The 16532-nt window shown below is 41.8% G+C and overlaps 1 protein-coding gene across 1 annotated transcript; it reads left to right on the top strand.

Moving 5' to 3' along the window:
• Positions 1-5412: 5412 nt before the first annotated feature.
• LOC308291007 (P2Y purinoceptor 13-like) lies at positions 5413-15051 on the top strand (the record flags this gene model as incomplete). Its single annotated transcript, XM_080732920.1, has 3 exons — positions 5413-5595; positions 13622-14011; positions 14620-15051. The coding sequence occupies 3 exons, from the start codon at positions 5413-5415 to the stop codon at positions 15049-15051; spliced, it is 1005 nt and encodes a 334-aa protein (XP_080589046.1).
• Between the last annotated feature and the right edge of the window lie 1481 nt (positions 15052-16532).

The raw sequence follows: 16532 nt of genomic DNA, 5'->3' as shown, positions 1-16532 counted from the left end.
AAATAGTACATTTTACTGGGGAACCTCACTCAAGGACCCGCGGGGGGTCCCCGGCCACCTCTTTGAGAACCCCTGCATTAGACCATAGACCATAACTGTGAGAGTGTACAAATAGAACCAACAGGTTCATTTTGTACACTCTCAGAGTTACGGTTCCTAAACATCAAATTCCAAGGGGGCGGCAGTGGCTCAGGGGTAGAGTGGCCGGTAGGGCTCCCCCAGAGTGAGTGTCGAAGTGTACTTGAGCAATACTCTGAACCCCTGGTTGCTCCCTGTGAGCAGGTTGGTGCCTTGCATGGTTTCCTTCACCATCTGTGTATGTGTGTTTGTGAATGGGTGAATGTAATGCACAATCTACCGGTATAATAATAATAATAATAAAGCTTTATTTGTATAGCACTTTTTTAAACAAAGTTACAAAGTGCTTGAACAATCAAAAAATCAAACAAAATCAAACAGTAATTACATAACAGAAATACAATAATAATAAAATAACAATAAAAAGTAACAGTTAAAACAGAATAACAGAACAATATAACTCAAGGAGATAAAAAGGCCATTCGGTAGAAATGGGTTTTTAAAAGGGATTTAAAAGTTGTTAATGAGGTGGTCAACCTGAGTACTTCTGGTAGGCTGTTCCAGAGTTTGGGGGCCTTTACCACAAAGGCTTTGGAATGTAAAGGGCTTTGGAATAAAGCGCTATATAAATTTTACCTTTAGCTGGGGACCCCCTGAAACCCCCTCAAGGACCCCTGGGCCCCACTTTGAGACCACAGACCATAATAACACTGAGAGTTCAAATAGTTCCAGTGGGTCCATTTGTGTACACTCTCAGCGTTACGGTTCCTAAATATCAAATCATTTAGCATGGTGACCCCCTGGAACCCCCTCAAGGACCCCTGGGGGTCCCTGGACCCCACTTTGATTACCACCGGCTTACATTAGTGTTGGTCTAAAGCGTCATTCCCACCGGGCAACATACTGTAACTATACAGATAACTATAACTATATTGTTCACCATTGTATTGTTTTATAGTCATCCAGTTGATCATTTTTAAAACTCTACTTTCATAGTTATATTTATCAGCGTGAATGGTCCTTAAGAAGCAGCTCTCCACCAAGCCTCAGTTGGATTTCAGCTTCTTTACAACGTGTGACCTGATGTGACAGTGTACCCACTACCACCCACTACCGTCCAGGACCACCCATTTAAGAGCAGATTCTCGTCAACAGATTCTTTCCAATGCTTACCGCTGTTGACGTCTGTGCGGTGGAGTGCTACCGTATCTTAAAGGTTATTTTGAAGAAAGAAAAAAAAGTTTACCAGAAAACTCATAAACCACAGGGTGTTTTGACAGTCTTTTTCTTTTCTTTTTTAAAGCAGAACACGGTTTTGAGAAGGATTTATCTTGTGATCTTAACATCGTGAGAAGTGTGTTGGACTAAACACCTGTCATCCATCTTCGTCATGGTGTTTGGCTGTAGGGTTGTTGTTTTATTTAGACCATGGTGCTTTCATGTAATTTAAAATGTGTTTTAGACCACTGTGCTTTCAAAATGTAATTTAAAATGTGTTTTAGGCCATAATATGGTGCTTTCATGTCATTTAAAATGTGCAGGTTGGGGACACAGAAATGAAGTGACACTTATCTGTCCCTTAGTTATGACACCCTAGGCAGATTCTGTAGTGTGTTTTCTACTTCGGGTTAAATCCAATCCACTTTATTTATATTATATACAGGAATTTCACACCAAATTCTGGGCCCTGCAGGGGTGAGATGCCGCAGGCTCGGTTAGGCTTGGCGAGTCCAGACTTATCAAGCTGCACGCACGCGGGTGGCCCGCATGCACGCACGCATGCGCGTGCACGCACGTCGCCAAGATGTGTGACGGCACGGTCAACACTTCAATCCCCTACCTAGCTTCTTTGCAAAAGCCAGGTAGGCAGGCATCATCTACGTCCTCTTTTACACTATATACAGCTCATCTATTCTACGTCCTCTTTTACACTATATACGGCCAGCAAGACGTTCGCCTAGTATTCTTTGCAGACTTTACTGTGTGTGCGCCGTGGGTGAGTCTACTGTATGTAAAGCCAATGCAAAGTTATTTTATATAAAACTTAAAGGAAAATACATTAATTGAAACTAACATAAAAACTACAAATTAACAAATGTACATTAAAAATGTCTTGTGTTGGCATATAGTATTTCAGCTAGCACCGAGCGGCAGGCTGCATCGTGCACGTGATGTCATGAATTTAGAGGGCCACCACTTCAAATCCATATCACACCACTGGGGCCCTGGGTACAAGGATTCACGGGACCGTACCTATGTTCCCCAGGTTCTATGTTCCCAAGGTTCCATGTTCCCCACTTTCTTACCACCTAAACCTACCCCTAACCCTAAACCTAACCTCACTAAAACTAACGCTGTGAGGTGGGGAACATAGAGAGAGGAACATAGAACCTGGGGAACATGGACCCCATTTGCATATTAAATAATTGACGTTTGGAGGATTCCCCTCATTCTCACTCATCACACTATGAACTGTGGGTAATTCCCTTATAAGTCTGCATGGATGCTGACTTAGATTTAAAAAAACACTAAGCTAAGCATAGCACTAAGCTAAGTCCAGCACTCTAGACAGACCTTAGTAGAGAAATATATACCAAAGGGTTAGACCGGGCTAAGTATTGAAAGAGTCCCACCAGACATTCGTCAGAGGTCCTGCCGATTAGAAACGAGCCTGCGTCAGAGCCAAGGTCGAGCTCTATTTCACCGGGGGTATGCACATTATATGTGGGATTGAATGTAGGAGTCTCAGAAGTAATGTTGGAGAAACCAGACCGGTGCCCGTTGGGCAGAACAGTCACCAATGACGTCTAGTTGTGCAATGCCCAAATTTGGGCATTGTTTCAGCATGCGGCTGTTACCATGGTGGCGACACTGTTTATTATCAGTGATGTCAGCATGCAGACAGATGGCTGACATCATCTCCAAATTTGGGCATTGTTTCAGCATGCGGCTGTTGTCATGGTTTGCGACACTGTTTAGTATCATTGATGTCAGCATGCTCATCTCCAAATTTGGGCATTGCTTCAGCAAGCAGCTGTTACCATGGTGGATGACAGCATGCTCATCTCCAAATTTGGGCAAAATAAAAGATACATTTAAATACTATTTGGAAAATAGTACATTTTGCTGGGGAAACCCACTCAAGGACTCCTGGGGGTCCCCGGACACTACTTTGAGAACCCCTGCATTAGACCACAGCAGTCTAATGCAGTCTCACCATAACTGTAAGACTGTACAAATAGAACCAACGGGTCCATTTGGTTCCATTTGTACATTCTCAGAGTTACGGTTACTAACCATCAAATTCCAAGGGGGCGGCAGTGCCTCAGGGGTAGAGTGAGGTTCATGCCTTGCATGGTTTCTTCCACCATCTGTGTAGGTGTGTGTGAATGAGTGAATGTAATGCACAATCTATGTAAAGGGCTTTGGAATAAAGTGCTAAATAAATGCACCATTTACCTTTAGCTGGGGACCCCCTGAAACCCCCTCAAGGACCCCTGGACCCCACTTTGAGACCACAGACCATATAAGAGAGTGTACAAATAGTCCATTTGGTTATATTTGTACACTCTCAGAGTTACAGCCCTATAAGGGTCCATTTGGTTCCATTCCATCAAATCATTTAGTATGGCGACCCCCTGGAACCCCACCAAGGACCCCTGGGGGTCCCCAGACCCCACTTTTGATTTCCAGATTCTTTCCAGCGCTTACCACCATTGACGTCAGTGCGGTGGAGAGCTGCCTTATGGGTTATTTTGAAAAAAATAAAAATAAAGGTTTACCTGAAAACTCATAAACCACAGGGTGTTTTGACAGCCATTTCTTCCCCCTTTTCTATAAAGCAGAACATGGTTTTGAGAAATGATTTATCTTGTGGTCTTCACATCGTGAGAAATGTGTCTTCGTCATGGTGTTTGGCTGTAGGGTTGTTTTATTTAGACCATGGTGCTTTCATGTCATTTAAAATGTGTTTTAGGCCATATGGTGCTGAGAATGATTCAAGCTGAAATTCTTATCTTTCGAGGAAGAATGGCAGACTCAATGGGATTGTGACAACACAGACACACTTCAGCTCCTGAGACCACACACTGTAAGTTCAATTTAATATAATAATAATATAGGGTTAGGGGTAATATAATATATTTGGCGTTTAAGAGCAACAAATTAATTGTTGATCAACAATGCAATCATTTTACTGTGTCCTTCCCTTTTAAAGTGGGCAATATAAGTTCTGGATCGCATTTGACGCTTCTGCATGCTCATGATCGATTTAGCATGGTTAAAGGACAAGTCCGGACTAAAGTAACATATAGCCTTTTTTTCCTATATTGTATATTGTTCAATATTGTGAAATTTGTGTATCGGCACACCCCTACCCTAAAATGATGACATTTCAAACCTGCAGGGTGAGACATGTATACAGGGTTCCCACACATTTCTACGAATGAATTTCCAAAACATTTCCAAACCTTTTCCAGAGTATTTAACTCAATTTCCAGGACTATATAACTATCATTCAGCGCAATAACAAGTCTCTTACTCCTATGTACAATGCCCAAAGACATGCCATGAACCGACTGAGTTGTGCATGCGGATCATGCACGATGGACACGCACGCGCCCACGTCAAAAGTTACGAAAATCGTGGCAGGGAAGCCTCAAAGTCGATTTATGAACAAAATCAATAACCAAAAGCAATGCATAGCCATTTTTTCCAGGACCTTCCAGGATCCTTGATCAATTCCAAAACTTTTCCAGTACTGGAAAAATATTTTTCAAATTTCAAAATATTGCCAGGAATGTCATGACCGTGGGAAACCTGTGTATAACACATTTCACACATGATGATGATAACTTAACCACTTCTGTAACTTAGTCACTTCTCTCTTTTTAATCTTTTTGAAAAAAATATATGAGTTATGGTTTGCAAAACCATAACTGGTAGTGTAGAATGCAATGCCCTTTAGTTTGTAATTATTTGATAGACTGACTGATCTGCTAATTGACGTTTCACTACTTTTTCTAAAGGACCCCATGACCTTTGGGCCACTGGGCCCATTCAGGGATCCAGCTCTGCCTATATCACAAACATCCCTTCACGTTCCAAGTCTTAAATACCTTGTTTCAACTTAAGTTCAGCACATTCAACCACTCTTTAAGTCTATTCAACTTTGGCATGAGCCTTTGCGTGAGGCAAGACTACGACAGTTCACTTTTAACTGGATATGAATCACTAGACGAGACAATGTGTAGAAAACTCACTCTAACCCTCTCTATTTCTTCTTCCTTTGATTTCCTTATATCTCAACAGCTTTCCACTCTCTAGGTTGTCAAGATGAACACCACAACATCCAATAACTCCATGGAGTGTGTTCCAGATACCAGTGTGATATCGGTGGTCTTCCCCTGTCTATATAGTGTCCTCTTTCTAGTGGCACTTGTACTGAACAGTCTGGCTGCATGGATCTTTTACAAGATCCCCTCTACCTCCACATTTGTGGTCTATCTAAAGAATGTGGTGAGTGAAGGGATGTGTGTTGGAAATGTATTTGTCAGTGCAGACCCATAGAAAAAACATTACAAGGTGATTAATAATATGATCCTTCACCAATAGGTGGTGGCCGACATGCTCATGACTCTGACCATCCCTGTCAGGGTACTGAAGTATCCAGGTGTAGGCCCTTTGCCCCTGCGAGTCTTCTACTGTCGATATTCAAACCCTCTGTTCTACCTCTCCATGTATGTCAGCATACTTTTTCTGGGCCTCATCAGTCTGGACCGCTACCTGAAGATAGTCCGGCCATTTGGGAGATATGCTGTGCAGAAGGTCAGGGTTGGTCAGGTGCTGAGTGCAACTGTCTGGGTGGTGTTGTTATCTACAGCACTGCCAATTGTCATCCTTAAAGTCCATGGGCCCGACGGGTTGTCGGTATCAAAAAGGTGGCAAAGGTTACCATGCATTTTTGAAAAGCTCTATATCTGTAGATTATATTTTGGTATGATAACCCTTTCTTAGACCCAGCTAAATTGGTGTTATCAGCCTCTAAAGTTGGTGTCCCATTAACATTACATTACAGGACAAAAGGTAAAAATATTAATCTGCTTTTAGTAGCATAAGAGGGGTCAAACTAGGGGGTTTTCATGATGCCGAATCCATTGCAAGCATCTGTTTTGCACAAAAAACATTCCTTGGGCTATAAATGGCCTCAGAAGACAATGCATGTATGGGTGTGCATTCATGTTATTCGGAGGCCTTAGGGTTTTATTTCTCATGCTAATCAGTCTAAAAGCGCCAAATTTTGCACAGATGTAGCCTCAGGGCATTATCTAATGATTTAGCTAGGGCGCCCGAGTCGGTGACCTTCGGGCTCCAGAAAACATCCACAAAACTCAGAGAAGTGATGACTCATCACTTTTCATCACTAAACCATTGTTTTTCTGGAGCTGTGGCGACCCCAAAGGTCGCCGACTCGGGCACCCTAGCTAAATCATTAGAGCATGCCCTGGGCTACATCTGTGCAAAATTTGGCGCTTTTAGACTGATTAACACGAGAAATAAAACCCTAAGGCCTCTGACTAACATGAATGCACACCCATACATGCATCGTATTCTGAGGCCATGTATAGCCCAAGGAATGTTTTTTGTGCAAAACAAATGCTTGCAATGGATTCGGCATCATGACAAACCCCTAGTTTGACCCCTCTTATGCTACTAAAAGCAGATTAATATTTTTACTTTTTGTCCTGTAATGTAATGTTAATGGGACACCAACTCTAGAGGCTGATAACACCAATTTAGCTGGGTCTAAGAAAGGGTTATCATACCAAAATATAATCTACAGATATAGAGCTTTTCAAAAATGCATGGTAACCTTTGCCACCTTTTTGATACCGACAACCCGTCTGGCCCATGGCTGACAAGCCACCACAGCTCTCTGGAGGCAAACTGGAGTGCATCGACCTGTGGAGTGGGGTTGGTCGGCAAATGTATGAGGCAGTCCACTACGTTTTTCAGGTAATACATGGTTAACTTTTGCACTAGTCTAAATGTAACTGTTGTGATATACTGTATTCCATCTTAGTCTAAACCAACCCAATGTAGTATTTATTATCCCCTACTAGGCCAGAACAGCCGAAGGTGAGGGATTGTGTTTTCGTAATATGAGTCTTTTCATGAGTCTATCCGTGAGACTGTCAGACTGTCAGTGAGTCTGTCTGTCTGTCTGTCTGTCTGTCTGTCTGTCTGTCTGTCTGTCTGTCTGTCTGTCTGTCTGTCTGTGCGCATCTAATCTTTGGCACCGCCTTTGCATTCACACCAAACATGGACCAAAGATTTCAAATCAAACTCATGGTGTCTTTGTTGTTCTTTCTATTGATGTGTTGTGTGCAGGTGGTGTTCTGTGTCACACTGGTTGTGATGCTGTTCTGCTACACCTTCATCAGCAGGAAGGTGTCCGAGTCATACAAAGCCTCCAGGAGCAGCTCTGAAGTGACCAGTCACAGAACCAAAGCAAAGGTCTTCATTGTGGTAGCAGTGTTTTTCATCTGCTTTGCCCCTGTCCACTTTGCCGCTTTGCCCTACATATTGAACCAAAGCCCAAACACAGCAAACCAATGCAGAGCACTGAACACCGCCAAAATTGCCTTTGAGACCACTGTTTGGCTGTCGAGCATGAACGTGTGTCTGGATCCACTCATCTACATATTCCTGTGCAAGATGTTCCGGAGACATCTGACAGCCACGTAGAACAAGGACGCCAGCACTCACTTTAGAATGAATTCTTCTTGTTTATTAAAAGGTATCACCCCCAGCAGCCATCAGACGTACGTATGTTCTGATGGCTGCTGGGGGTGATACCTTTTAATAAACAAGAAGAATTCATTCTAAAGTGAGTGCTGGCGTCCTTGTTCTACGTTCAATGTTTGCCTGAGCCGTGCACCCTAGACGAATGTTTATATGAACCACGTTGCTGACGAGTGCTCCTCTTCTCTCTTCCTGAACATCTGACAGCCACACTCAGCCGCAAGACAGTCACAAAAGGCAAAATGGACATGTGTGTCACAGTGTGTGACAGCTGACAGGAAAGGCTGTTTAACTTAACTTCACATTCACCAGGCTTTCATTACAGTGGAAAGCCTGGTTTCTAGCTAGAGCAGAGTACTCAACCCCTGCAACATGTCTCTGCGGCTCGTCATGTCGCTTCCATTGCTCCAATCATTACCCACATAACCAGTAAGACTCCCTAATCGGGAGATAAGTGACCGTTAGGTCACTTATCTATTTGAATACACAAATAGGCCAAAAATGTGTTTTAAAAGAATTGTCCAGATGGTGGCGCTAGATGGGACTGATGCGTTTTGATTACATGACTGTAGAGATACTGCGTACCGGTTTGCGTGATTTTAGGGCAAAATCTGCAGGAGCAGTGTCCAAAAATGTGTCTGCAAGAATGGTGGCACTAGAAGAGTGCCATGTGAGAAAAAAACTAAAAAAGGCAGTAAACTCGACCCTGGCAACTACCGCCCGATTTCAATTCTAAGTTCCATCCAGTAATGGAAAAAATAGTCTACGAACAGCTTAACTTGCTAGATATCTAGAAGAGAATTAATAGATTTAAGAGTTCCAATCTGATTTCAGAGAATCCCATTCCACAGACACATGCCTTCATTATTTGAATGACTACATCAAACATGAGGTAGACTCAGGCAAATATTGCGGCATGGTCATGATGGATAAATAAGATCTGCACCTGGCTCAATGACAATAAACTATCAATACACTTAGGTAAAACCAAATCCATCCTCTTTGGGTCAATTCATAACCTCAGCAGTCATTAACTTCAAAATCAAAGTGGGTGATACTGTAATAACAAGAAAAAACGAAATCACCTACCTGGGTTGCATCTTAGAGGCAAACCTTTCCAGTGAAAAAATGACTACTAAGGTATTAAAAAAAATCAACTAACAAATTAGTTTCTTACAGAGGATCGCCCCGCTGGTAGTGGTACTCTAGGAGGTGCACTCATTCTGCCCCTCTATGACTATGTTGTCCACATGATATTGCGATGTCCCAAATGCCTTAAACACAAGGCTCCAAACAGCCCAAAACAACCTGCTTGGCCTTCCTTCTTGGGCTTACCTTACCGCTTATCACTTTTTAACTGTGGGGTGGCTCACAGTAGCCATGTACCTGACAAAATACTTCCTAAACGTCAAGGATGTCCACAATTACAACACCAGAGGCAGCTCCACTAATCACATTCAACCCAGATTTGGCTCTAAAAAAGGATAACATTTGTTCTCCTGCTATACCACTAACATGTAGTACGCCCTACCAAAAGCCTTAAAGGAGTGTAAATCCCTAACTTCCTTGTCTGAAAAGTCACTTACAGGCGGCTGCTACTCGAAACTTGTAGACAAAGCCTATACCTACCTCCCCTTTTCCACTGTAAATATATTTTATTTCTTTTCTTTTTTCTTTTTCTGTTTTACTCCTTTTTTTCCTTTTTGCTATTGATGATATCCTCTGCATAGTAGTATGTTCTATCTGTCTGTCATCAGGCTTTCTTGGATATCCTTTTATTAGACCGTGTACCAGTGAACTGTATACTGTCATGAAACTACCTTTTCCTATGCAAACTTCTAATAAAGTCTTCAATCAATCAAAACCAATACAAAATATAATCTTTCTACTTTCAGTGTGGACAAATCATTTGCAACAATAGGAACAAGCTAGGTTTGTTTCCAAAATGTTATTTTGATTATTTTGAATATGATATCATATATGCCTGCTAAATGCCTAAATTGTATGTATGGCTTCCAAGTAGACGCTCATGAAATCTGATTTGAAGACATGGCAGCACATGTATCACATGCACATCACAAGTTCATAAGCAAAAAGTATGAATTTCCTAGGTCTCAATACACTGTACTGTAGGTATTTAGGGGGTCAATACGTCAAAAAGGGGTTAACACTGTATATATACATATGTGCTGCCTATAGTAGATTGTCTCTACTCTGGTTTCTAAATGTGATACTGTCCTCCGGTAATGAATATGACTATTTTCTGCTTCTTCTAAATTCCGTTTTTGTTCTATTTGCAAGTTCTATTTATCAATGTTTTTATTTTATTTTCATGTGTATTCATGTATGTGCATACAATACATGTAGACAATGAAGCTATGACGTGCTAGCAGATAATACGGTACATGATCTACAGTATTGGTAGGCTGCTTCATTGTCTTACAGTACACATTTAGAGAATACATATAGTTTGACACTAGAAGCACTTCATCATTGCAACACAAATATGACGAAAAGGCTATTATGGATATTTTGCATATTGCATTTTCTATGATTTCTATGATGGGGTGAGGGTAGAGGGGTAGAAAGATGGAAAATATGAAGACAGTAGAGTAGGCCTATATATAATGACCCGGCAGAGTCCTCTGGTGGAGATTCCATATTACTACAGACTGTAGTAATGACATCAAATCAAATATGGTTAACAAATATGTTTCATGTTCCCAAAAAATGTGTGAAGATGCATCATCCACACACTAAATCACTCTAAGTAATCAGAGACTTGTTTAAAGGGGAGTAGCAGCTAGTTTTTCCAATTAACTGATTCGCCTACTATAACTTTGCTGGAGGATTCTATAGATCTGGGGCCCTATTTGCTCAATTTTGGGGTTAAGTACTTTTAAGGGGTGTTCCCCGTGCAAAGGTTGCTATTTTGGGGACCTACTAAATATATAAACTTTGGCATTTGAAAATAGCTGATCTGCAAGCTCTTCAGTGCGCCCCTGTCCAAAGTGGCCATTTCCCGACCTTGAATCTCAAAGCTCTGAGCTTTGATTGGCTTTATAAAACCATATTTGATAGGTACAGTATAACTGTCATCTACACTTACTAGAGAATGCTATATACATAATTGTAATCAGATATTTACTTTATATCCTGCGCGAAGAAGAATTAACCAAACTGAACAGAGCGAACCGCACCGCAAATCATCGTCTTCTTTGAATATACTATCTTAGTTATTTAACACAAATGACACAAGGAAATGACACTCACTTCTGCTGATTATGGGAATAATTGAATCACTGAGATTCATGGATAAGTTACCGTATAACTAGGTCAGAAGGAGACCCCTGAATATCATTGTGCGCCCACCGCCCAGTGCGCCTGCAAGCACCAAATGAAGTGGCAGAGCGTCTGACAAAGCGGGTGGTGTTAGGATCCTATACGCTTTCCTAAATCTATGTTGCCAAAATACCAATTTTGGGGGAATAGCAACAACACGCCCACAGCCACACCTCCATGCAAAAATAACGGACTCATAATGGCAAACGGGTATAGGCCTACCATAGGAGAGATGACAGGCAAACGTAAACATAATTCTTCTACATTCTCTAGTTGTATTGTGTAGACTTCTCGTAAATTAAGTAATGCAGATGTTTAGCAATAATTTAACTCTTGAGAGCGTAAAATTAAACCATCATTTTACAACAAGAGTTAAAAATCTAAGGGTTGGTTACCAACTCTCCATCATTTAGCTTGGGACCACCTGGAACCCCCTCAAGGAACACTGTTTGAGAACCACTGGTCTATATGTTATTACAATGTAACTGTTATGTAAAATATTCTTAAAGGGTTGTTTCATTGCTGCAGTAAGTATTTATGTTAAAATAGGCCACCCTAAATTTAGAAAGTGTCAATGCATATTCATGAAACTGGGAATCCAGGTGAATGGTGCACCTACTACACCTGACCTAGTCATGTACAGGAAGATATGAAAGTCTAGTTCCTACATGTAGAGAGACATTCTGACTCTGCTACAGATGATGGTGTTTCTCCTCTCATGCAGGGTGAAGGAGAACTCATGGTAGGCCAAAGCTCAACCTTGTGTACTTGGGTAGCACAGAATAACCTTGTTTATAAAGGCAGCCCTTTTGTTTGTTGCAGCCAATGCTACTACTGGTCTTTGTTGGTTAGTTAGGCTATTGTTTTTTGGATGCTTATCATGCTTTTAGCACTTTTGTGTCAACATTGTTGTATTCTCTTATTCAAATGTATTCATGTATTTGTTTGTTTATTTAATTATTTATTTCAATTTACAATGACGTGACTTCCAATGAACTACTGTGCTGTGTCTAGAGACCTGGAAATACAGGTAAAACAGTATTCATTGCGTTGTGTGGGTCTTTGTGTATTTTAATGCATTTTGTTCTTCAGCTGTGGTGCTGGAATTGTTCCCCGCCCTTGTTCTTGCATTGTGCTGCAGGAGTTGTGTATTCATTCACTGCAAAGCAAAGTAGGTTTATGCTGCTACACCTGGCTTTGTCTGTTTGTCCTGTGTCTGTCCGGACTGTGATTGGTCAATTGGTGTTTGTACGGTCAGGGTCACATTGGCCAAGCTTCGCAGGATGCTTAATAAAATTAACTCACAAATAGCATCGCTCACTTCACACTGGGTGTTACTTATTTAATAAGTGGCACTGGCAACTAATGTGTTTTGTCTGTTTCCTAAGAGGAAAAGCCACTATTATTTGACCCTTTTTTATTTGTTGCTGTTTATTTGAGTTATTCATATTCATTTGAGGTATAGTGGCATAGACTTTTAGGTTGTATTCATAGTGACGTGTTTCGATGGGTTTTCTCTCCTCTTTGTGTCATAGTTCAAAGCTGGGTCCGTCCACACAGCTTCCTTTCTCTCTTGGGACTGCACTGTGGGACCTTTTGGTTTTATTGGTGTATATGTTTATCCCTGACACTGCATGTTTTTGTATTTTGTATATTACATTATATTGCATGAGTTGTTTGGTGCCAGGCCTGTTTCCCTCTCTCTCCCCCAATATTAATTTCATAGTACCATGTGCATGGGCCGACCCTCCCTTCCCTAGCCAGAGGAGAGGGAAGCTATTGTGTAATAGAGTATGTCCTATTTTTCCATAAAGTGTCTCTGTTAAATTGTTCCTCTTTAGGGGAAGTTAGTCACATTTCACAGTGTTGAACATTCTAATGTTTAAGGGTTCCTCCTGCCCCCTCCACAAGCGGGAGGTGGCGTAGTTGGCCTCTCATTAGTACCAGTTACTACACAACTAAAACTTATTAAGATGAGTCAGCCTCCAAGTTAGTAACTCTTTATCTTTGCAAGAAATACATGTATCCTTCCATCATGCATTTTCAGTGTTTTGTCTCTCTCGCTGTAAATTCATTTTGTTTCTCTATTTATTCTTCCCTCTTAACAGCTTTTGACTCTCAAGGTTGTGAAGATGAACACCACAACATCCAATAACTCCAAATGTGTTCTAGATACCAGTGTGACATCGGTGGTCTTTCCCTATCTATATAGTGTCCTCTTTCTAGTGGCACTGGTACTGAACAGTCTGGCTGCGTGGATCTTTTACAAGATCCCTGCTACCTCCACATTTATGGTCTATCTAAAGAATGTGGTGAGTGTGTGTTGGAAATGTATTTGTCAGTGCAAACATATAGAAAAACATTCAAAGTGATTAATAATATGATCCTTCACCAATAGGTGGTGGCTGACATGCTCATGACTCTGACCATCCCTGTCAGGGTACTGAAGTATCCAGGTGTAGGCTCCTTGCGCCTGCGAGTCTTCTACTGTCGATACTCAAACCCTCTGTTCCACCTCTCCATGTATGTCAGCATACTTTTTCTGGGCCTCATCAGTCTGGACCGCTACCTGAAGATAGTCCGGCCATTTGGGAGATATGCTGTGCAGAAGGTCAGGGTTGGTCAGGTGCTGAGTGGAACTGTCTGGGTGGTGTTGTTATCGACAGCACTGCCAATTGTCATCCTGGCTGACAAGCCACCAAAGCTCTCTGGAGGCAAACTGGAGTGCATCGACCTGTGGAGTGGGGTTGGTCGGCAAATGTATGAGGCAGTCCACTATGTTTTTCAGGTAATACATGGTTAACTTTGCACTGTAACTGTCTAAATGTAACTGTTGTGATATACTGTATTCCATGTTAGTCATAACCAACCCAATGTAGGTGTGACCGTCAGGTCACAGTTACTATGAAAACCTCCACCGGCTGTCTGTCAGTCAGTCCCTCTGTCCCTCCGTCTGTCCGTTTGTCCGTCACGTCACATCACGTCACGTCACGTCTAGCGCCACCATGAGTTTGCTTTTTGCATGTGTATACCTGTACATGCAACATGACGGTTGCTTATCTCCCGATTAGGGAGTCTTACTGGTATTTACCAGTAAGACTCCCTAATCATTTACCAGTAAGACTCCCTAATCGGGAGATAAGCGACCGTCAGGTCGCATGTACCGGTATGTTGTCTGCAAAAAGCAACCTCATGGTGGCACTAGAAGAGGGCCATGTGAGAAATCAGGGGCGGAGGTTGTGGTTTGCCAGCCAAGGAGTGTATGTGCAAAGTTTGGCATGGATAGGGGCAACGGCGCCGGAGATAAGAGTAGGGCCAAAAGTGTGACGTGACAGACAGACGGAGGATGGACTCATGGTGTCTTTGTTGTTCTTTCTATTGATGTATTGTGTGCAGGTGGTGTTCTGGAGTACACTGGTTCTGATGCTGTTCTGCTACACCTTCATCAGCAGGAAGGTGTACGAGTCATACAAAGCCTCCAGGAGCAGCTCTGAAGTGACCAGTCGCAGAACCAAAGCAAAGGTCTTCGTTGTGGTAGCAGTGTTTTTCATCTGCTTTGCCCCCTTCCACTTTGCCACTTTGCCCTTCATATTGAACCAAACCCCAAACACAGCAAACCAATGCAGAGCACTGAACACCGCCAACATCGCCTATGAGACCACCATATGGCCGTCGACCATGAACGTGTGTCTGGATCCACTCATCTACATATTCCTTTGCAAGATGTTCCGGAGATATCTGACAGCCACACTCAGCCGCAAGACACTCACAAAAGGCAAAATGGACATGTGTGTCACAGTGTGTGACAGGAAAGGCTGTTTAACTTAACTTCACATTCACCAGGCTTTCATTACAGTTTAAAGCCTGGTTTCTATCTAGAGCAGTGTACTCAACCCGTGGGCCGCATGCGTTCCTACGGCCCGTCATTGTCATATCAATACAACATATAATCTTTCTACTTTCAGTGTGGACAAATCATTTGCAACTATAGGAACAAGTTAGGTTATTTCCAATTTGGAATTTGTGTGGTTGTTACAGGTAACACACAATTGTTCTCGGTTCGATATATATATCGAACCGATATATATATAGATATATATATACAGTTATGTATAATATAATGTCCAATCAGACATCACAATATGCGACGAACGCTGTGTCAGGAAAGCCTGTGGAATCATTAAAGATCTTCACCATCCCAAACACAGTCCGTTTAAGATGTTGCCTCATGGAAAACGTCTACGCAGTCTCAAAGCTACTAGCAACAGACTGCAAAAAAGCTTCTTTCCACGAACAATCAGGCACATGAACAAACTGTCAAGAACGAGAAAGTTCCAGGGCAAAAGGAATCGCTAGCGCCCCCCTACTGTACTTAAATGTATACTGTGAAGTTGAATATACTAACCTGTTGCACATAGAACATAAAGTATATAATGTGAAGATGTTTACAAAAAAGTTAAGTACAGTACAGTAGCAACTACTGGAAAAATATGGCGTATAGAATATGCCAAACATTATACACGTACATTTGAGGATGCTCTTTTCTTTTCTCATTATTCTTTTGCCTTTTGCACTCTCTTTCTTTTCTCATCTTTCTACGACGTATTATTTTTACCGCTTTTAGATTATTATTATTTTTTAGATGTGGTTTGCTGTTATTTTAGATACCACTGCATTGTCTGAAAGCAAACAAGTTTACTCTTATATACCTGAACAAAAGACGTAACAATAAAGTACAACCTTGAACCATGAACCTTGAACTATATCATTCATTGTTAACCCTCTTCTGACCTCTGAGTGGACATTATATTGTACAAGATATTCAGCCTTACAACCCAGATAGCATCACTTTTTACAAGTTTATAAGACAGGAGTGACATCAGAGGAAGAAGTGACATTATAATATGTAATATAAATACAAGACAGAATTCTTTCTGTCTTGTATTTATTCATGGATTAAAAGTGTGCAAATGGAGAGTATGATGTGCTTGGACCATAGTTGGTATCTAGCGTAGTTGATTAATTCCATCTGTCTTGTGTGGCTTTGTTCCCAGTGGATTCCTTGTGACTCGCTTCAGTGCAACCACACTTGCAATTTCCCAGAATTGCAACTTTCTAGTTACTTGCGCCAGCAGAGCGCGCAAGTACTGCGTTCAGCTGCGTATGTACATGTGTGCAATGTGCCTATCTCGGTGTCTGCCCGTGTTTCAGACCGTAGCCCAATCAGGGACCAGCATTTCTGGCAACATCATCACCAGTAAGACTCCCTAATCGGGAGATAAGCGACCGTTAGGTCGCATACACAAACT

The sequence above is a fragment of the Nannobrachium achirus genome (assembly GCF_963921795.1).
Source record: "Nannobrachium achirus genome assembly, chromosome: 9".
Taxonomy (NCBI): domain Eukaryota; kingdom Metazoa; phylum Chordata; class Actinopteri; order Myctophiformes; family Myctophidae; genus Nannobrachium; species Nannobrachium achirus.
Note: the sequence above shows the minus strand (reverse complement) of the source record. Positions and strands in the feature narration are given on the sequence as shown.